Source organism: Hyperolius riggenbachi, chromosome 2 (genome assembly GCF_040937935.1).
Source record: "Hyperolius riggenbachi isolate aHypRig1 chromosome 2, aHypRig1.pri, whole genome shotgun sequence".
NCBI classification, from domain to species: domain Eukaryota; kingdom Metazoa; phylum Chordata; class Amphibia; order Anura; family Hyperoliidae; genus Hyperolius; species Hyperolius riggenbachi.
Genome location: NC_090647.1, coordinates 531978893 through 532002266, shown reverse-complemented (window position 1 = coordinate 532002266; position 23374 = coordinate 531978893). Strand labels below are relative to the sequence as shown.

At 45.0% G+C, this 23374-nt stretch overlaps 1 protein-coding gene across 4 annotated transcripts in view; it reads left to right on the top strand.

Moving 5' to 3' along the window:
* Window positions 1-23374, top strand: part of EPHA3 (EPH receptor A3) — a 501294-nt gene that overhangs the window by 333305 nt on the left and 144615 nt on the right. For 3 of the 4 annotated variants that reach the window (XM_068270665.1, XM_068270664.1, XM_068270666.1), the window contains 2 exons: window positions 7702-7857; window positions 18090-18425. In XM_068270665.1, the coding sequence (XP_068126766.1) occupies window positions 7702-7857; window positions 18090-18425 (492 nt within the window). Of the gene's footprint in view, window positions 1-7701; window positions 7858-18089; window positions 18426-21431; window positions 21768-23374 lie in introns of all 4 variants that reach the window. The other variant, XR_011026545.1, reaches the window with a different exon arrangement.

Below are 23374 nucleotides of genomic sequence, written 5' to 3'. Positions count from 1 at the left end.
CCACAGTCAAAAAAGTTCCTGGAGCGTACAATCACGCTGCCAGGAACTATTAGGAGGCTGTACATTTTTTTTCCGGGCAGAAATACCGCACTCTCTACTTAGAAAGCGTCGGTATTTCTCCAGGGGGCTTAGATCGGTGAATGGGAATTACATTCCCATTCACTGATCGGGGGGCTAGCAGCAGGCAGCAGGAGCACGCGCGGCAGCGTACCACGCTGCAGGAGCAGCACAGTCTATCTGGATGGATATATCCGTCCAGATAGGATCAAGTGGTTAAGGGCTATAATGGCGATTCCTGCTAGAAGTGGGTTATACCACTGAAAACTACTTAGGCAGGAGTTAAAAAAAAAAAACACCCCTAACAAATGGATTAGTCTCCCAGTCCTTCGTACGTCATTGTTTACATTACATGTTGTATTGCTGAAACCATTCATTTTTTTAAAAACTTTTTACACTATTTTAGAAGGATGTTTAATAGTTTATGCATAAACCACTTTTTATTTTTTTCCTCATTCACGGAAGAACCCCTTTTAGCCTGATGCAGCAAAGTTTTAACACCGCCTGATCCCATACTCAGGACACAATTGCGCCTCCCCGCCAACACAGATCTCTGTGACTTGGTCAGGAGCCATTTTCCTCCTGATCACTGTGAGCCAAACACAGAAATCAGGAAGTGTAAAAATTTAAAAAAAGCCTCTGGTCCTTAAAAGGGACCAAAGGCTCCAGTCGTAAACAAGTTAATGCTTTGATGGACGACAATCGTGAAAAATTGAAAATATAAAATTCATACGTATAAAATGTACATCTCTACCAGAATAAAATGCACTATACATGCACTGTACATTGCTTTGTTCCTATGTTGCCATCACTTACAGTAGGCAGTAAAAAAAACAACAGATCTGAAAGATTTTGGACTAGCCCATCTCTCTTCATGGGGGATTCTCAGTACTACCTTTATTTTTCACAAAAGCCATCAGTGGAAAGGATCTATACAAGGACTTCCCTACTCATTTGCACACTATTTTGGCAACTGGGCTGAGCAACTGCCCTTCAGTGAGAGCTTTTGTACATAAATACACATCTGAGAATCCCCCATGAGGAGATGAACTAGCCCGAAACCTGACAGATGTGTCAGATTTTCATTACCTATTGTAAGTGATAGTAACATTGGAAACAAATAATTTTCTGTGAATTCTACTTTGGGAGAAATGTACAAGATCATACATTGACATAAAAATGACCAGTCTTCTCTACCTTATAAAGTAACTCCTAGTCCCCTGCTTCAGTTATCGCACAGCCACATGTCATACGTGCAGGGAAAACTGTTCCCATAGCAGCAGCCCTGGGATTGGGGATACACAGGACAGTGTGGCTCCAGACAATTCATTCTCAGGGTTAGAGCTGGTTGTGTACAGCCTGAGAGCAGCGAGAGTGAAGCACCTCTCTCCCTGGAGAGGACAATGGTGCACTTATATTACAATGCATTATACACCCTGGCATGTCGCTAGGTGTTCTGCAGTGTAGCTGTGAACACCCCTGGGAGGGTTTCTGGAAGTGGTAATCCGAAAGCCATTTCCCCTGCAAGGGAGGTGTTTGCTGAAACCCACAGCTAGCGGAAGATGTTAAAGAGATTTTCAAAAGTGTGAAAGTTTGCAAGTGTTTCTCGTTTCATATTTTACAGTGACTCTTAACACGGTTGTAGTTTTACTGCAGTAGTGTCTGAATCGCTCCAGAAACAAGCATGCAGCTAATCTTGTCAGATCTGACAATTATGTCAGAAACACGTGATATGAATATGCTTGTTCAGGGTCTGCGGCAGTGGTGCTCGTAATGGCCAAAAAACGTAGTTTCGCATATTTCACGAAGTTTTCGCATCGTAAAACGTTGCATCAAACTTCGCTTAGTATTTTACGAAGTTACGGCGGGTACATCGTAATTACGGCTACGGTACTACGCGTGTTAACAAAATTGCGTAACGTAATTTCGCGTTACTTAACCTGTCAATGCGCATGTGCATAATGTATAATGCGTACAATCATGCTTATGATGCGTATAAACATACGCATGAAACAGCGCATGCGCGTCTTATTTGTAAGCGTACATCAATACAAATACATGTCAAAAGTTACTAAATGAGTAGTTTCGTAATGAACCGTCATTTCGCGAAGTTACGAAGTCATGCGAAATTTCGATACATAATTACGGTTCACACGTAATTTATTACGCATTGTACCGTAAATTTCGCATTACGATTACGATGGAAAACAGTGAATTTTGATGCGAAATTTCGCAGCCCCACTGGTCTGCGGCTAAACGTATTAGAGGCAGAGGATCAGCAGGACAACCAGGCTTAAAAGTTAATAAATGTGGCAGCCTCCATATCCTTCACGCTTCAGGTGTCCTTTAAAGAGGAATTTTAAAGGAAACCAGAGCATGCTAACATAAAAAGATTTATACATACCTGGGGCTTCCTCCAGCCCCATCCGCTCGTATCGCTCCCACGCTGCCGTCCTCCGCTGCTCGCAGCTTCGGTACTGGGTCCCGTCACTGCCGTCAGTCGGAGCCAGTCTGATGTAAGATAATTGTGCCCTCTGCATATCTCTCCAGCGACTGTCAGGCTCCGATTGACATCAGTGACGGGACCTGGTTCCCGAAGCTGCGGGCAGCGGAGGACGGCGGCGTGGGAGCGATCCGAGCGGATGGGGCTGGAGGAAGCCCCAGGTATGTATAAATCTTTTTATGTTAGTGAGCTCTGGCAGTGGCATAGCTAGAGATGATGGGGTCCTATAGCAAAAGTTTCATGGGCCCTCAGATATAGGCACTCATAAGCATTGCCACCTACCCCTACCCTATGGATATGAGCTAATTAGGCATTTACATTCTCATGCAGGTAACACTGCACATAGTTCATGGGCACTGAGACAAAGTCAGAGAGTGGGGAAACACAAAAAAGTTAATGGGAGGGGACACACCTAGAGCCCAATAGTGTGATATTGTATAGATGAAAATTAATAATGAGTGATATAACAATTTAATACTCACAAACCAGGGTTACCATTAGGCAGCCACTGTGAAGGCAGGTGGGGAGATTTTCCTGACCCCACTCAGGATTAAAAGTCGCTTTCTGTAGATGGGAAAAAGATGGGTACAACCCTCCACCAAGGGTGGACTTAGCAATATGTAGAAGCTTTCCAGAGGCGCCAATAGAATAAAAGTCACTTAAACAAGCTTAGAAACGATGGGGCAGTGGTGGACCTATCCCATCCATGTGGACAAAGCAAACAAAGGAAGGACTGTGGCACCAACAGTCAAACAACAATTTATTTATACTCCACAGTAAAAATAGGCAACGCGTTTCACGGGCTCAATCCTGCTTCATCAGGCCAATCAAAAAGGAGCATACAGCTTATCAGCATCAAAACCACACTGAGGCTCTCAGTGTGGTTTTCTGATGAAGCGGGATTGAGCCCTTGAAACGCAGTGTGGTTTTGATGCTGATAAGCTGTATGCTCCTTTTTGATTGGCCTGATGAAGCAGGATTGAGCCCGTGAAACGCGTTGCCTATTTTTACTGTGGAGTATAAATAAATTGTTGTTTGACTGTTGGTGCCACAGTCCTTCCTTTGTTTGCTTTGTCTGCATGGATGGGATAGGTCCACCACTGCCCCATCGGTTTTAAGCTCGTTTAAGTGACTTTTATTCTATTGGCACCTCTGGAAAACTTCTACACAAGAAAGTTAATGGTGCATGTGGTATATTAAGTACCCACTGGGCCCCCTATACTCCAGGGCCCCATAGCAGCTGCTATGGCTGCTATGGCTATTACTATGCCCCTGAGCTCTGGTACACTTTAATAGTGTGCAGATTGGATTTCATCCCAATTAGTAGCTGATTCCCCCTTTACTGTAAGAAATATTTACCTTTTCTTGTATAGATCATCAGGGACACCTGTATGGCTGACCTTGGCCTCAATTCTGGTAGCTACGTGACGTCAATATTTTTTTGTAGGTAAAATACCTCATGAGGTATTTTCCTCTTTTTTTTAGCAATTCTGAAAGATTTTTTCTCCATTTCCGAACATGAGGTAAATGCATAATGTGAGGTTAAACATGAGGTATATTAGCAGTTAGCATGTAGTAAATAAATAATAGTAGTCTTTAAAGGATACCCGAACTGAAATGTGACATAATGAGAAAGACATGTGTATGTACAGTGCCTAGCACACAAATAACTAGGCTGTGTTTCTTTTTTTATTTCTCTGCCTGAAAGAGTTAAATATAAGGTATGCAAGTGGCTGACTCAGTCCTGACTCAGACAGGAAGTGACTACAGTGTGATCATTAATGATAAGAAATTCCAACTATAAAACACTTTCCTAGCAGAAAATGGCTTTTGAGAGCAAGAAAGAGGTAAAAAAAGGGAAATATCTTATCAGTGAGGGTCACACTGTAGTCACTTCCTGTCTGAGTCAGGACTGAGTCAGCCACTTACATACCTGATATTTAACTCTTTCAGGCAGAGAAAGAAAAAAAGGAACACAGCATAGTTATTTGTGTGCTAGGCACTGCACATACACATGTCTATCTCATTATGTCACACTTCAGTTCAGGTATCCTTTAAGTGTCTTCCATAAGTTAGGATAGTTTTTGGAAGATTTTTTTTAGGGGGGAGGTGTATTTGATGATGTAGCAACCTGTAAAAAGTATATTTATAGGCATCCCTTATAAAAAAAAATCCAGTAAATATTTGGAATTTTATTTGTACTATTCTTTTTTATTACACAGCCTGAATAGAAACTCCACTAAAACAGCAATAGGAACTCCACTATAAACTGCAAAATGCATACAAATTGACTTTACCTCCAGGTACAGGGAGGTCTTAAACTGATCGGTAAATTATGTGCTAACTTGCCCCCTCATTTCTGTGAGAATAGCTATTTTCGGTAAATTACCTCATAATTTACCTCATGAGGTAAAGCATGACTAAAACCTACCAGAATTGCTAAATGTTATTACCTCATGAGGTAAATGACCTCACGTGAGGTAATTTGTTTGATAACCCTACCAGAATTGAGACCATTATGTTGAGATCCCTCCCACAGTGGGATGCCATGGCCCTGATACCTTCCTGTCTTTGAACCTCATTGACTTATGGGGAATAACGTTTTTTTTCCCAACTGCCAAGCAAGCAGTATCTCCCTATGTGCATATGTGTATATTAATATAAAAACATCTTTTTAGCCTATCACATCTTAGTGGGTGTTTTTATAGATAATAACAGTGTGGATCAAACAACATAAACAACTTACACGGCAAATCTTAATCATTTCTTAACCCATCCTATTTTTTAACTCCCCACTTTGCAGAGTATTGATTTTTCTTCCCCAACTACTATTTTTCAGTAAAGTTCCTCTTTAAAGCGGAATATAACCCTGCATTTCAACTTTGCTCTAAAACATTATTTACAGCATATGATATGCAACAGCATTTTTTTTTTACTAGACCAGCATTGGAAGGGTTACACACAGGGCTTTAAAGTTCCTGGAGAGAAATGCTGCCACATCCAAGTTTAGATACACATATATACATTTAAGCAAAACAAAATGTAACAACTGTGGAATGTGACTCACTCTCTCTGACTGTGCAGGAGCTGGAGGACAGCCAAAGAGTGTGTAACATTCCTCACTTGTTACATTTTGTTTTGCTTAAATGCATCTATCTAAACTTCGGCTGCCGGGAGCAGTTCTCTCCAGGAACTTTAAAGCTCTGTGTGTAACCCTTCCAATGCTGGTCTAGTAAAAAAAAAAATGATGGTTGCATATAATATGCTGTAAATAATGTTTTAGAGCAAAGTTGAAATGCAGGGTTATATTCCGCTTTAAAGTGGACTTAAACTCTTGCACAGGACACAAAGATTATATAGAGAAATGCACCCTGTATGTATTTAGAGTGTTTAGCCTGTCTAATTCCTCCTCGTCATCTGTAAATAAGCACAAGTGTAATTTGATCTCTCAGCTGTGTCAGCTCAGGAATCTTGGAAGTCCTCGGCAGAGCAGATCATTTGTAAATACAGGATGTTAACAATATGTCTGCTTCCATGGAAGCAGGAAGTAGACACTGCAGATTTATTGCAGGGATTTCTATCAGCTGTAATAAAGAAATGTTTTTTATTTAAAGGTTATTATGCTGTTGCTTATCTTTTAGAGCAGAGAGGATATCCGGAGTTCAGGTCCACTTTAAACTTTTTTCTTGTTTGGACATTAATTTGGCATCTGTGTTACTGTTACCAACTATTTATAGCTACACAAAAACTAAAAGATTGTGTTCTAGAGCCTAAGTTCTCAACATGTGATACGCGTACCCCAGGGGGTACGTCTGATGGTTCCAGGGGGTACTCGGGCTTCATAACCAAGAATAACAAATTTTAGAGCTTTAGAAAATCATAAATCATATTTATACAATCGTAAATGCTTGAAAACAATGATGAGCAAAAATGCAAAAATTCATTTCGCCAAATTTTCGCCTAATCTCGTTTTGATCGAATATTTTCGCGTTAATTTTCACATAATGCCCATTATTTTCGCGTGAAATTCGTAGTTCATCACGTACGTATTTCCACGTAGTCGTAGTACCGCTATGCGAAGGTTCGCCACGCATGCATTAGCTAATTATTGCAGACATTTTTCCGCATAAGGGCATAAGCGTCCGCATACAGCGAAGTTTGTTGCGGATTATTGCGGACATTTTCCCGCATAGGGGCATAAGCGTACGCATACAGGGGAGTTTCTTGCGGACTATTGCAAATATTTTTCCGCATAAGGGCATAAGCCTACGCATACAGCGATTTTCAATGCTGGTCGAATACGCAAATATTTCTAAAGATCTTCATGAAAATTCGCCGAAATTTCGCGGGATTTTCGATGCGAAAATGACTTGGGCGAAAATTTGCTAAGCAACACTGCTTGAAAACTGTTTAGAACCAATTGTCATGTACTACGATTAAATATACATTTTTCAAGGGAGTAACCAAGCAGCTCAGGGTGACCCAAACTACTAGGAATGTATAGGGGGATAAAAGGAACCAAAATGCCCTCCTACTAAAAAAGCAAAGCTTGGTGTAATTGCCTTCTTAAAACAGAAGGAAATTTGCAATAATTCAGTTATAAGTGAACATTTGTGGTTACCCACAATGCACACCTACTAAATATGCAAATTATCCCTTTTCGCCCTAGTAAGCCAAGCAAGCATCCAGAACCGCTGGTGTATAGCAAGCTTATAGCTTTTAGTTTTACACAGCCATATCAAACCCACATGTAGACAGCCTGTTTCGGACTTTTGGTCCTCATCAGTACATTGCAGGGATTGATATGACTGTATGAGATAGGGCTTGGACGAGTACAACAGAGTAACCAAGCAGCTCAGGGTGACCCAAACTACTAGGAATGTATAGGGGGATAAAAGGAACTAAAAAGCCCTCCTCCTAAAAAGCAAAGCTTGGTGTAATTGCCTTCTTAAAACAGAAGGAAATTTGCAATAATTCAGTTTTTTTCAAGGGGTACTTGCGCTAATGTTTACTATGTTAGGGGGTTACTTGGTGAGTACAGGGTTTTAAAAGGTGTACAAACCAATAAAATGTTGAGAAACACTGTTCTGGAGAACCTAATCAGTTCTTTTACTTACATGGACTCTCCGTTTGTGTTACAGCTTGCCGGCCGGGATTTTACAAGTCCATCACTGGAAACCTTAAATGTGGCAAATGCCCCCCACACAGCTCCACTCAGGAAGAGGGCGCCATACAGTGTGTCTGCGAAAAGAATTACTTCCGGGCTGACAAAGACCCCCCATCCATGGCTTGTACAAGTGAGTATCTCTATGTTGTCTGTCCTGTAACTGTTCTAACCAAGGCCGAATGTATACTTTTTCAGCTCCTAGGCCAAATGTGTGTTGTGACTCCCTTTCTATGCAGTACCCCCACCTATTCCACATGCAGCCCCCTCTTCCATGTGTATCATCCATGTACAGCATCCCCCTCCCATTCCATGTGCAGCCCCCTCTTCCATGTATAACATCCATGTACAGCATCCCCCTCCCATTCCATGTGCAGCCCCCTCTTCCATGTATAACATCCATGTACAGCAGCCCCTCCCATTCCATGTGCAGCCCCCTCTTCCATGTGTATTATCCATGTACAGCAGCCCCTCCCATTCCATGTGCAGCCCCCTCTTCCATGTATAACAACCATGTACAACAGTCCCCTCCCATTCCATGTGCAGGCCCCTCTTCCATGTATAACATCCATGTACAGCAGTCCCCTCCCATTCCACGTGCAGCCCCCTCTTCCATGTATAACATCCATGTACAACAGTCCCCTCCCATTCCACATGCAGCCCCCTCTTCCATGTATAACATCCATGTACAGCAGTCCCCTCCCATTCCATGTGCAGCCCCCTCTTCCATGTATAACATCCATGTACAACAGTCCCCTCCCATTCCATATGCAGCCCCCTCTTCCATGTATAACATCCATGTACAGCAGTCCCCTCCCATTCCACGTGCAGCCCCCTCTTCCATGTATAACATCCATGTACAACAGTCCCCTCCCATCCACATGCAGCCCCCTCTTCCATGTGTAACATCTATATACTGCTGCACATCTCTTTAATGAACAGCTCCCTTGGACATTATCTTCCATTTTTCATGTGTTGTTCCCAATTTTCAGCCACCTCCTTCAGATTTATCAACCTCCTTTTCCTGACCAGGTGCCCCATTGGGTGCAGCCGCCCAAGGCTCAGGCCTCTGTGAACTTTCCAGGAATCCGTCCCTGTTTGCAATGATGTTACTTCTATATTGAAGGTGAAAAAGACTAAGAGCACAGCGGGGGCACAGGGGGATAGAGGAGGATACTAGAGGCACAGGGTGGCATAGTGGAGACACAGGGGGATACAGGAGCATGCTAGAGGCACTGGGTGGCGCAGCGGAGGCACAGGGGGATAGAGGAGCATACTAGAGGCACAGTGGGGGCACAGGGGGATAGAGGAGGATACTAGAGGCACAGGGTGGCACAGTGGAGGCACAGGGGGATAGAGGAGCATACTAGAGGCACAGGGTGGCACAGTGGAGGCACAGGGGGATAGAGGAGCATGCTAGAGGCACAGGGTGGCACAGTTAAGACACAGGGGGATAGAGGGAGATACTAGAAGCACAGGGTGGCACAGTGAAGGCACAGGTGGGATAGAGGAGCATGCTAGAGGCACAAGGTGGCACGGTGGAGGCACAGGGGGATAGACGGGGACACTAGAGGCACAGGGGGGGCACAGTGGAGGCACAGGGGTATAGAGGAGCATGCTAGAGGCACAGGGTGGCACAGTGGAGGCACAGGGGGATAGAGGAGCATGCTAGACGCACAGGGTGGCACAGTGGAGGCACCGGGGGATAGAGAGGGACACTAGAGGCACAGGGTGGCACAGTGGAGGCACAGGGGTATAGAGGGGGACACTAGAGGCACAGGGTGGCACAGTGGAGGCACAGGGGGATAGAGAACATACTAGAGGCACAGGGTGGCACAGTATAGGCACCGGGGATAGAGAGGGACACTAGAGGCACAGGGTGGCACAGTTGAGGCACAGGGTGATAGAGGAGCATGCTAGAGGCACAGGATGGCACAGTGGAGGCACAGGGGGATAGAGAAGCATGCTAGAGGCACAGGGTGGCATGGTGGAGGCACAGGGGGATAGAGGGGGACACTAGAGGCACAGGGTGGCACAGTTTAGGCACAGGGGAATAGAGGAGTATACTAGAAATACAAGGGGGGAAGAGGCGCCTAAATGGTGATAAAACTGTGTTTAAAACAACTAAAAAAAAGAAAAGGTTTAGGTGGCTTACCTCAAATGATGACAAATTCGTATATAAGACTCACACGTTATTAAGCACTAGGAGATGCATTTTGTTGCCTAGTGCTTAACAAAATTTGTGAAGCTTATATACGAATTTGTCGTTATTTGAGGTAAGCCACCTCAATCAACCTTCTCTTTTTTTTTTTTTTTTTTTTTTTTTAGCTTTTTTTAAACACAGTTTTATCACCATTTGGGCGCTTCTTTCCCCCTACCCACCTTCCTTTGGGAGGGGGGTTCTATTTTGGTTAGGTGTTCTCCCATCCTTACAACCAACTTGGAATCCTTTGCTAAGAGTTCGACCGCATCCAGTACATCTGGACACCCGAGTGGAGTCGGGGTTGTTGATCTCCACCTGCCTTCAGTGGTTGGTTTGAGTACCATTAAACTTTTTATTGTGATTTACTACACCATTGGGGCTCCCGTGTTCTCTGTGCTTTTTGTCTCAAGTCCCTCTTTGATTACCCTACACAGGCGCATAGTAGAGGCACAGGGTGGCGCAGTGGAGGCACAGGGGGATAGAGGAGCAATTAGAGGCACAGGGTAGCGCAGTGGAGGCACAGGGGGATAGAGGGAGATACTAGAGGCACAGGGCAGAACAGTGGAAGCACAGGGAACAGAGATAGACACTAAAAGCACACAGTGGCACAGTGAAGGCACAAGGTGGATACAGGAGGACACTAGACGTACAGAGTGTTACAGTGGATGCACAGAGGAGCAAAGGTGGACACAGGGTCACACAGTGGGGAACACCAGAGGCACAGGAAGGCACAGACTCTGACTTGCATACAAACTCAACTTAAGAAAAAACTTCCATCCTTATTTTGTTTATTAATTGAGAAGTCAGACTTTTTCTATTAAAAACGTATGGAGTATTTATCCTGTGCAGTGCCCCGCATATACAATGTGGTACCCAACCACCAGTATGGCCATGTTCATACATGAAGCAGGGCCGGCACTTCCATAGAAGCAAAAAGGGCAATTGCCCCTGGGCCCCAGAGCGTGTAGGGGCCCCCCAAGGCGTGCCCTTCCCCCAGTCCCGGCAGGCACGCTCCTCTGGCAGTCTGTGGCTCTGTGCACGCCCGTCTTCATCCACTGCTGGCTGTATCTTCTCTGTGACGGCTGGTATGCTATCACGTATTAACATGCGTCGGGTCACGGAGGAGAGGCGCCCCTGAAAGAATGAAGACAGGGACTTCATGGAGCCATGGACTGCCAGAGGGCCGCAGTCCCTGGTACATTTTAGATGCTACTCTGCTTCAGGGAGCACAGATAAGATGGGGAGGGGGTGATGTGGGGAGGGGCAACTGGCTCAGCGGCCTCAAGGAAAAAATTTGGCTACAACAAAAGTGCTCCCTAATGCAGCTTGTAAAGGAATACAGAAGAGGGAAACCGAGAGCCATATATAGTGTAGTAAGTACTGCAAAAATTGATATATGTAAAGAGTACAATATATATACTCACAAGACAGGGTTACCTCCAGGCAACCACTGTATAGGCAGGTGAGGAGATTATCCTGTCCCCACTCAGGAGTAAGAAGTCGCTCTCTGTAGACAGGAAAAAAGGGGTATCCCCCTCCACCAAGGGTGGATAATTAATATTATGTAGAAAGAACAGAGGCGCCAGCGGTTACCCGGACCTTTTACTGTTGTATGCTCCTATGTTATATTGCCTGAGGAAGCAGGTTTACACCTGTGAAACGCGTTGCGACCCCCTTGGAGTATGTCAATAAAATTTATTTAGATTTGAACTGACAGTTTATAGTGTCTGCTTACAGGAGGTAAGTCCACCGCTGCCTCCAAAGCACTTTTAAACGTTTTATTACCTGATTTTATCCTGCTGGCGCCTCTGTTCTTTCTACATAACCCTAATGCAGCTTTTTTGATTGGTCGGAAAGGAGGGCGGGTTGTCTGTCAGGAGGAGACAGGTTAATTTTTCCCCCTGGGTCCATTGTTATTGGAACCAGCCCTGACAGAGAGGGCAGCGTGCTTGCGAGCAGTATTCAACATTTATGTTGAGCTTTGCAAAAGGAGTCCTAGTGTAGAAAAGGAGGGGCTTTGGAATGCTAGGGAAGCTTCTAAACTGCCCAGGGGCTTACTTCACGCCTACTGAGGTAATTATCTTTTTTTAAAATTTATTTATTTTTTACAGTGACTTCAGTTTCCTACGTATTAGTAGAGCGCCGGTGAGATGAGCGCAGGGTAAACCGAATGACGACTCACCCTGCTGCTGCTCAAATCCCCTTTAAATACTATCCCCCCTCCGAGTCATCGCAATTAGGAAGGAGAAGTAATTTGGGGTCGATGGCCAGAACCCCGATTAACCCTTGAGTTGTGTACGCACTATAGCATTAGTGCTAAAGCGGCACCCAGCTTCATTGCCAAGTGCCAAAATGACTTGCTTCGACTTCAGATTCCATTAAAGAGGCGCTTATGACCGTGATTCACAGTGATCAAAGGCACTTTTTTGTATTGACCCGAAGAAGCGGGCCAGCACTCGTGAAACGCGTTGTCTTAAGTCCATGAATAAAAATTCTTATACTCACCTGGTACTTACGTATTATACCATCTGAAGAGTTTGGCAGTTCCTTGTTTAAGTTTTGTTTGCTTCACTACCAAGATTTAACTCTTTTTTTTAAAAAAAAAGCTGAAAGTCCTGGTTTTATATTACACCAGGTCCCGTGTCAGTGTAATGCTCTGTTGCCAAGTTATATGGTTTTGAAGGAGGGGTGTCCCCTGCATCTTGGCTGCACCAAAGCGTGATTGCCGAATTACCGGAGAGACTTGACAGTGATGATCAGCAGCACCCCCGGGAGGTCGTCTTCTGTCGCAGGGGTCTCAATACAGAAGACGAAGGAGCAGACAAGCTATACACCCTCCTGACCTCTCTCTGTGTGTTACTGGCCGGGGCTGGAGACTCTATTAAGACGAAGGAGCAGCCCAGCTATACACCCTCTTCACCTTTCAAGATGCAGGGGACACCCCTCTTCCAATACCCTATAACTTGGCAACGGAGCATTACACTGACATGAGACCTGGTGTAATGGAAAGCCAGGACTTTCAGCTTTTCAAAAAGGGTCTTGGTAGAGGAGCAAACAGAACTTAAAGAGAAACTCCGACCAAGAATTGAACTTTATCCCAATCAGTAGCTGATACCCCGTTTTACATGAGAAATCTATTCCTTTTCACAAACAGACCATCAGGGGGCGCTGTATGGCTGATATTGTGGTGAAACCCTTCCCACAAAGAAATTCTGAGTATGTACTCTTGGCAGTTTCCTGTCTGTGAACCCTGTTGCATTGTGGGAAATAGCTGTTTACAGCTGTTTCCAACTGCCAAAACAGCAAGCAGCAGCTACATCACTTGCCAGCAGTAAAAATGTCACCATGTGATAAATGTCAGACTATAAAACAGGGATTTAAAATATTTTACAATAGGCAAACAGTGACTAAATCAATTATACATAACTATTGTAAAAATTAAGCACTTTTTTATTTCACTGGAGTTCCTCTTTAAACAAGGAACTGCCAAACTCTTCAGACAGTGTAATACGTAAGTACCACTCACCTTTGTGGTTTGTCGCTCAAGGAAGTAAGATTCTCCTAGCATACCTGTACTTTGTATTAAAAAAAACCAGGACGCCCCCAACAAGTGTTATTCTAGAATGCTTCGGCTTTAAGTACCCTTTAACATCAGATTTGCTCCAATTCTCTTGGCACACATTTTGATAGTTCTGCCCCGATGTGTCTGACTAAGATAATGCACTGCAGATTACAAAAAACAGAGTGTTTTGCTAGAGCTGAATCCAGTCATTGTAGCCCCTTCCCGTAATCCTTTGCTATCAGAGCTCTCGGTCTTGTGGGATTACTGCACACAAAGCTAATGTCTGATATTATACACAGTGGAATCAGAAACACATACATCCATAAGCGTTAGCATAACATGGTGTAGCTGCGCTTGGCCAAACCAAACCCACACTTCATAAAGAAAAAAGGAAGACCCAGAGATAGCGGTGAATGCCGGACGGATGCCCTATGTCTTTTCTAAACACACTACCTCATCCATCCTCACCATGACATGATCAAGACAGTTACTCTTCATTTAATGAAGTTATAGCATAACAGAACTGTTGTTAGCAGAGAGGGACTGATTACCACACAGGGAGCCACAATTCTTTTATAGAATTACAATACACTCTTAGCAGGCCAACCAGTTTTTTTTAGAGCCACTGTAGTGACATATAGTAGAAGGCAGTCAATTATTCTGGATACTTTTATTGTATTTTATACAGCTTAGGGGGCGTCCACTGGGAGCAGAGCAGGATCATCTACTAGGCAACCTAGGCAGGTGCCTGGGGAAATGGAAACAGTAAATTCGGGCGCCTGAGGCTAGTGGACAAATCGGGCGCCGCCATTCACTTCTATAATAAATATCGTTTAATGGGCGCCCGGTAGGAAAAAAGGGCGCCGGAGAAAACTAACGTTTTAAAAGCGGCGCCCGGAGACTTAATGTTTTATTACTGTTTCTCATGATTACACATTTTTAAATGATTTATACATGTTTAAATATTATTTTTAAACGAAAAACGGGTCTTAGGTTTAGGCACCACCAGGGGGGTCTTAGGTTTAGGCACCAACAGGGGGGTCTTAGGTTTAGGCACCAACAGGGGGGTCTTAGGTTTAGGCACTAACAGGGGGGTCTAGGGTTTAGGGGTAGGTACAGGGAGGGTTACTTAGGCACCAACAGGGGGGGTCTTAGGTTTAGGCATCAACAGGGGGGTCTAGGGGTTAGGGGTAGGTACAGGGAGGATTACTTAGTAATTTTTTTTTTTAAAACGTTATAATACGTTTCACTATTTAAACGAAAGATTAACGTTTTTACAATTGCCGATTTCATGCACATTATTTAATGATTTATAACGTTTAAAAACATTACTTTTAAACGAAATACATTTTTAAACGTAATCCATGCTTATCGTTAAAAACCCGGCGCCCTTTTTTCCCATCGCCCCTTTTTAACGTACGCGGTGCCTGGGGCCTAGCGGGTTTCAATGGACCCACCAGCCACCTTCTTTGACCTCTCTTCACTTCAGCTTACCAAAAGGACCGCAAGAGGGCCCCAAATCAACTAACTTGCCTAGGGCCCCATTACATTGAAATCCATCTTTGGGAGCAAAGCTTGTGCTTCCTAAAGCGCAAGCTTTTTGCTCACCGTTTTTTCCCGCGATTTGTGGCACGTTTTGCCAACGTTTACAAGTGCATTCTGCATATTGTATAAATGAATAAAGTTTTCCCTATATGCCAGCTTCTGGAGCGTCGCACCTCCCCGACACACACCCACCTGGGATGTAGTGAAAACTTTTTTCAAAATCAATTACGGTACGCAAAATGACTGCAAGATCACTTTTGAATGGTGATTCAAAAGCGATTTTGCAGCACTCCTATACTTTGTATTGGAGCGCAATCATTCCAAAAATGCTGCAGAAGGATTTTCCTAACTGCAATCACTCCTGTGAGTTTGCAGCTATTCACTTTCATCAGGCTATTGCTTCGGAATCGCCAGCAGTTGCCGGCGATTCCAAATCATGCCTAAAAGTGCTCTAGTGGGCCATATAGCCCTTAAAGGACTACTTGTAGGGGGGTTGCCGTGTCTTCGCTCCTGCTGACATTACCAGGAGTGTATTGGTCAGGCCCAGACCATACTGGCCTGAGCAGTACACTCCTGGTGATGTCAGCGGGCGCGAGGACACGGCAACGCAGGTGCAGTGGTTTTCAGACTTTAAAGTCTTAAATTCCAGAAGTGAACCGGAGGCGGGGCCGGAGCATCGGTGAGTGGGGGCACGGGCACAGGATGTCTGCGGGGTACAATTAGAAGCCCCGGGTAAGTTCAACTCATTTTCCCCCGACCCCCCTACAGTATTCCTTTAAGCTTCATGCACACGTGCAACTTTTCTGATCAACTGTCATCTAAGCTTGGCCTGTTGGATGATATGTGGGTGTGTGTATGTGTGACAGAGGACTAGACGAGCGACTGATAACAGGCGGTGTCCCCAATCCAATGAGCAGATCAGGCAAACGATCTGTTGGACTGATATTAGGGAGTTGATAATGTGTGTGCATTACATGTTATTTGAACAACTTGTACCTGTTTTGAATTCAGTCATATCGGGCAGTCCGTTGTTCTGCTTGAGAGCGCAGTTTGTAAATGCGTTGGCCGTTTAGTTGGTTTGGCCGTGTGGAAATACAGGTTGTGTCAGCGGGTCGTACGGTTGGTCATGTCGCCGGATTGATTGTGCGCTTTTTTTTAATGTGTGCACGTGCTTGTAGGGTTAGTTTATACTACAAGAGGTTTTTTCTAAGCGCTTGTGATTTTAAAAACTCTTGCTAATGTAATGCTATGTGTGTGTTCTCACTTGAGCAATGTGACAGACAGCTGATTGGGCCAATGAGAGTGCGGGGATCGGCTCCTTTAATGTGACTGGACCTGCTGGTGCTCAAGGTGGGAGGAGCGGAGCCGACATTAAGTTATTAATGTTCGCTATACTGCAATTTAGCAGCATAGCATGGGCAGAGTGCCCGCTCCCCCATTACGCATGCTACGCTGCCAATAGCGCGTGTAGCGTGCAGGAACACTGTTTTAAGGCACGCGGATTCACTAGCGCAAGTAACAGCAGATAACTTGCGCTGATACGTGACGCTATGTTTAGTGAATCAAGCCCCTTGATTGTTAATGTGCTTAGGTATGGTGTTGTATGATTTGCTGGTGCTTTATATCTTATTATTAATATTTGGTGCACACAATGGAACTCCCATCCAAAGTTTCAGTGAATACTATATGTTATGTTCAGCGTGTCATTGGTGTTCCTCCATATAGCATGTGCTCTCATGTAGTAAAATAATATGGCTGTGTGTGTATGTATATGAAATAAACAGAGGAACACCAAGAGCCCCAATAGTGTAGTATGTATTGACAAAGGGGATAATGACAAAGAGTAATAGTTGTTATACTCACAAGCATGGGTCACCAATAGGCAACCACTGTAAAGGCAGGTGGGGAGATTATCCTGACCCCACTCAGGAATAAGAAGTCACTCTCTGTAGATAGTAGAAAAGAGTCGCAACCCTCCACCCAGGGTGGATACAATATTACATAGGAGGGAACAGAGGCGCCAAAAGGATAAAATGGGGTTTTAAATGAGCTTAAAAGCCAATAATTTGGTAATTAGAGGAGGCAGTGGTGGACTTACCTCCTCCAAGCAGACACAACACGACTGTACATTCAGTCTATTTATTAACGAACTCCAGATAAAACAAAGCAACGCGTTTCACGGGTCAGTGCCCGCTTCCTCAGGCAATAGAAAAAGAAGTTACAACATCTAGCAAAACAAACAACACTCGGCACCTCTGTAATGGCAGAGAGTGTCTGAGCATGCTAAGTAGTGTTCAGGATGTGACATCAACTGGGGAGAGAGGAAGTGAATCATCAGTGGCTACTGATGATGCACTTCCTCTCTCCAGTTGATGTCACATCAGTGACAACAGCAGTGGTCGTCCAAGATTATGAGCCAACAGTGGTGGCAGCCTGTCCCTCCCCTGTGGACAACAGAGGTGGTCGTCTGAGTTGGTGAGAAAACAGTGGTGGCAGCCTGTCCCTCCCCTGTGGCCAACAGCGGTGGTCGTCCGAGATGATAGATGGACAGCAGGTGCCTCCGTCAGGTTGCTGTCTGCCAGTGACGTCACAACGGGTTTGGGCATATCCACGCCATTGTCAGCCGAAGAAGGTGTGGATATGCTGAAACATGTTGAAATGTCACTGGCACACAGTCACCGACTGAGACACCTGCTGTCCATTTATCATCTCAGATGACCACCGCTGTTGGCCACAAGGGAGGGGCAGGCTGACACCTGAGGACATATATTTGGGGTTAGTCCCCTGAAAGGGCTCATTACACACTACTTTCTAGTAAGAGTTTCCTTTATCCCTGTGTGTATTGATTTAATAAATGATAACACACTATGAAGGGCTCCTCCATTTGTTTTTCTTGTAGTCACATTTTAACCCTTCAGCCAGGGTTGAGGAGCAGCTATAGTGGAGTGTGTTCTACTGAAAACTGTCTATGTATGATTAACACAAGATTTCACATCACTTTTATTTCCTGTGACTGGTTCCTTTCTCAACAAAGTTGTGTTTTTCTATCTTACAGGGCCACCTTCTGCACCAAGAAACCTTATTTCTAACATTAATGAAACATCAGTTATATTGGACTGGAGCTGGCCGCTGGACACCGGTGGCCGCAAAGACATCACCTTCAACGTGATCTGCAAAAAGTGTGTCGGCAGCTCCAAGTTCTGTGAGGCCTGCAGGGGGAACCTGAGGTTTATCCCCCGACAGATTGGTCTTACAAACACCTCAGTGACAATCACCGATTTACTGGCCCACACCAACTACACCTTCGAGATTGAATCAGTAAATGGAGTCTCTGACCAGAGTGTACTGACGAGGCACGTGGCTGCGGTTAGCATCACCACCAACCAGGCCGGTGAGTAGTACAAACGTCCAAACTCCACTGCAAGGTCAACTCAAAGTCAAATAATCAAAACAGTTAATTTGGAGGCCGTGGCCCTATGTTAAAATGAACACAATCGTAACTATGGCTATCTTAGCACCAAGGGATAATTTGGGTCCTGGTAGGACTTGATAAATATGGGGATTAGCCTGCCAGCGTGTTAATTAATGTATTTAGTGGCGGGTGTGTTAGGATAGTGTTTACCAATGGTATGGGCGGACATTGTGGAGGAAGGGTCAGGTATGGTGAAGCATCGGTGGGTGGGTGGTAACCGCGCGTGATGTAGTCGTGACACCATGCACATATACAGTGCACTCCCGGCCTTGGGCACGCGATGTAGGATGTGTGCAGCTGGGCCAGTACCTGTGCTCTAATGCCCAACCCGGAAGAGGCCGGCGAGTGGAGAGGGGGGGGGGGGCATTTAGGAAGGAAAGGAAGAGGACTGAGGAGAACAGTGGGGGGGGGGGGGGGGGGGGCATCGGCACAGCTTCCACTACATGCATATTCCCCTCATTTTTCCTATTTACTTCTGGTATCCTTTAACATGGAGTCTCAAGCAACAAGAGCGCACACTTATCCGGCATCAGACGATCCCCCTTGGTGACGGATAACCGAAGCTCCACTGTACCCAACTCTGCTTATATACACACTCTAAGCAGTCTCCTGTGCTGCTGGGACACACAAATCCCTTTTATAGCGGGCTTATATCACAGTGCAGATCCAGTTGGAATTTACACCCTCGTAAAACGGACAACTGATTGGACGCAGCGCTATTTGTCTTGTCTTTCACGATCCGTATGAGCGGTGCCAGCTGGTGCTGGGTATTAAAGTATTAGGCAGAGGTCACAGTTAATAAAATGCGCGTGCGATTTGCGAAATTGCAAAAAAGCGATAGACGCAGATGGAATGTATCTAAACGGCATCACATTGTACTTCTGATTTTGTGCGAATATACGCTTGTGAATTTCCTGCGTTTCAAATTGGGATGACGGGTCTGCTTTTTTCATGTGCGATGTTCAATTCGTCTTTTAGTGTCAGTGTTTCAAGTCAACGGAAGTGCAGAAAATGTGCCTAAAACTTTAAGTTTTGTATTAAAATTTTCATTTAGTTAATTAGATGTGTTTTCGTGTAAATTAGCTTCATTGATATTCACAGAAAAAAATGCTATGCACATTTTTCGCATACAAACTCATATAAAAATTGCAGAGATGAGCACGAAATGTTTGCTCCAAAAGATCTCAAATGCACAATTGTGGGATGACCCCTTAGTGTACTTTTTTGTGTACTTTTAAAAGTTCACTCAGAAGGCAACTATACTGGCTACCTATACTGGGGCAACTATACTGGCTACCTATACTGGGGGCAACTATACTGGCTACCTATACTGGGGGCAACTATACCTGGCTGCCTGTACTGGGGGCAACTATACTGGCTACCTATACTATGCACAATTATACTGGCTACCTATACTGGGGGGAACTATACCTGGCTACCTATACTGGGGGCAACTATACTGGCTACTTATACTGGGGGCAACTATACTGGCTACCTATACTGGGGGCAACTATACTGGCTACCTATACTATGCGCAACTATACTGGCTACCTATACTGGGGGGAACTATACCTGGCTACCTATACTGGGGGGAACTATACTGGCTACCTATACTGGGGGCAACTATACTGGCTACCTATACTGGGGGCAACTATATTGGCTACCTATACTGGGAGCAACTATACCTGGCTACCTATACTGGGGGCAACTATACCTGGCTACCTATACTGGGGGCAACTATACTGGCTACCTATACTGGGGGCAACTATACTGGCTACCTATACTAAGCGCAACTATACTGGCTACCTATACAGGGGGCAACTATACCTGGCTACCTATACTGGGGGCCACTATACCTGGCTACCTATACTGTGGGCAACTATACTGGCTACATATACTAAGTGCAACTATACTGGCTACCTATACAGGAGGCAACTATACCTGGCTACCTATACTGCGGGCAACTATACTGGCTACATATACTAAGTGCAACTATACTGGCTACATATACTGGGGGCAACTGTACCTGGCTACCTATACTGTGGGCAACTATACTGGCTACATATACTAAGTGCAACTATACTGGCTACCTATACTTGGAGCACCCAGTATGAAACTGCCTGATGCACATCATTCAGGTGGCACCATGGGCAGACCGCCCCTGATTATGCAGCCTGCATCCTAACCGTGCATTGCAAGCACTCCACTCTAATCAGAAATGTTTTTTCTATAATTAATTTTATCTCAGTCAGCCTGGCTCTATTTTGCAACGAGGAGGACGCTTGTTATATCCCCTCACACATTCCTGCTCCTCACTGATTGGCTGTGGGCAGTTCAGTGAGCTGCTGAGTATGATGTGTTTACAAAGCAAGATACTTTCTAGGAGAAAAAAGGAGAGTAAGGGAGGAAATGACATCAGGATGGGCTTCAGTCAGAGGAAATACAAATGGAAAATGCCAGGAAGAGTTTTCTTTTTTTTACTATATAAAATTCACTGAAATCAAAACGTGATCAGTGCAATACATACGTTATGTAAGTAGAACAAGCATGTATCTACTTATATATGCTGTTTTTTTCCTGGGATAGTATGGCTGTCCCTTCTGCTTTAAGAGCCAATTGGCTTTAGCTTTACTGAAGTCAGATTGTTTAAAGATGTTTTCTGATTGGTTGCTGAGGACTCTCCTAGCTTATGCTTTGCTGTCTGTCATTTTGAATAAACTCACTTGAGTAATTGAAAGTTCTTTTACCACAGATAGATAAGCTACAGCAAGTAAGGTCATTTTTTTTTGTTACTGGAATCAATTCGCTTCTGAAACATCCACTAGTCGGATTCATTATTAACTTCAATTGCTTCCTAATGTTTAGCTTCCCCGGCTACCGCAAAACATTTAATGAGTCCACAATTACTGCCATTTGTTTCCTCAGCTTGTCGTTCAGAATCAATCATTCGGTAATGCAGAAGAGGAAAATATTTAAGGCTGCGCAGGTCAACGTTAAGAGCTTAAAGCACACATTGAGGAAGCTACAAGAGGAAATTAGAGCAAGATATTACAATTTAGGAAGGCTGACTCCACCGGGCAAATCCTGAATAGGCCTATTTATAAGAAGCGCACTTAACAGGAAGCGGGCAATGTACTCTGTGGAAACAAGAGTTTCGGCCGTGACAGGACACAAGCGTAAATGCTGATGAAAGCTGGTGTTTAAGAAGTGAAATTGACATGATCACCTGCTTATAACAAATTGAGTTAAAGAGAACCCAAGGTAAAAATGACAGGCTCTGTTATAAAGAAAATCTGTAAGAAAAAAAGAGCCCCTGGGGGGTACTTACCTCGGGAAGGGAACCCTCTGGGCCCCTGTCCTCCTCTGTCCCTCCATTACAGCGCTTTCAGCTGCCAAAAAAGATCCGCCCACAAGCTTGTTGGCAGTGCTGGGCTCCAGGATGATTACATTCCTGTGAGAGCCCCGAACAGGCGCAGTAGCGGCTTTCCTTCTCAGGCAGAAATAGCCGAGCCAGATCAGATCTGCTCTACTGCGTAAGTCTGCACCTGCACAGTAGTGCTGATCCGACTGAGCTCGGCAATTTCCGCCTTAGACCGAAGGAATGTCGCTACTGCACCTTCGCGAGGCTCTCACAGGAACAACAAGCATTTTCCGCAGCTCACAGCGCTGGAACAGGAGGGACAGAGGAGGACAGAGGAAGCCTCATTAGGATCCAGACGCTACCCCCTCCTGAGATAAGTACCACACAGGGGCTTTTTTTTATTTAGATTTAGATGGAAGATGGGGGGGGGGGGTCGCAGGGTTAAATACTTACCTGTTCTGAAACCATCCTTGATCACTCCACCCCATCAGAGAATGGGCCCTATTTTATTTTCTTCAAAAATCGATGTTGACACTCTGGCCCCCTCTTCGCTGCCCAGAATCTTGGTGGCTGTTGAGCTAGGGGCGGGCCGCAGAGACACGAGGGGAGGTTTCCAGAGAGCTTCGGCAGTGTTTGCAAACATGGTTGCGAATGGACTGCCCAGGAGGGGGCGGAGCGTCAACTGTGACCTGAAGACGTTGGATCAGGTAAGTGTTTAACTCTGCCACCCCTCGGATCCATCATCATTTAGGTTGGGTTCACATATAAGAAGTGTCCAGTCCTGTCAGTTGTTGACAGTTGGCATCAGTTTTGTATCAGTTTTGTACGGCTTAGTTCACAATAAAAGGTGTACATTTCCAGTCCTGTCAGGTAAAACTGATAGAGAACTGATGTCAGGCGCCAAGCGCCCAAACTGGGCACCGCTGTAGCACTAGTGTTATACTACGCACAAGGGTAATTCGGGGTTCCAGCGATCACCCCACCCCAAATCACTTCTCCCTCCATGTTGCTATGACTTGGAGGGGGAATCGTATATTAAGCTGCCGGGGATTTGAGCAGCAGCAGGGAGAGCCGTCATTCCACTCACCCTGCGCCCAGCTCACCGGCAGCGTACACATACGTACACCTCTCTCCACCTCACCATAACCTACTCTTATCCCACCTTCTCTTCCCCTAATGCAAATAAAACCTTCCTCCTAATTAGCATAGTCTGTGTGTGTCATGTACAGTAATTTATTCTTAAGTATCCCTAAATATGTTCAAAGCAGTGGGCAATTCACCCTCACTCTGCATAGAGAGTGGGAAGGATGCAAAAGTAAATAATACGGGGGAGGGGAAAATGAGTGTTGCCTGCACCCAGACACGCCTTAAAGGATAGATCCAGGCATATTAAAAAAAACAAAATCCACTTACCTGGGGCTTCCTCCGGCCCCTGGGAGCCGTCCTATGCCCTCGCCGCAGTTCCGGTGGCTCCTGGTGTTCTCCGCTGCAGATGCCGACCTCGCCA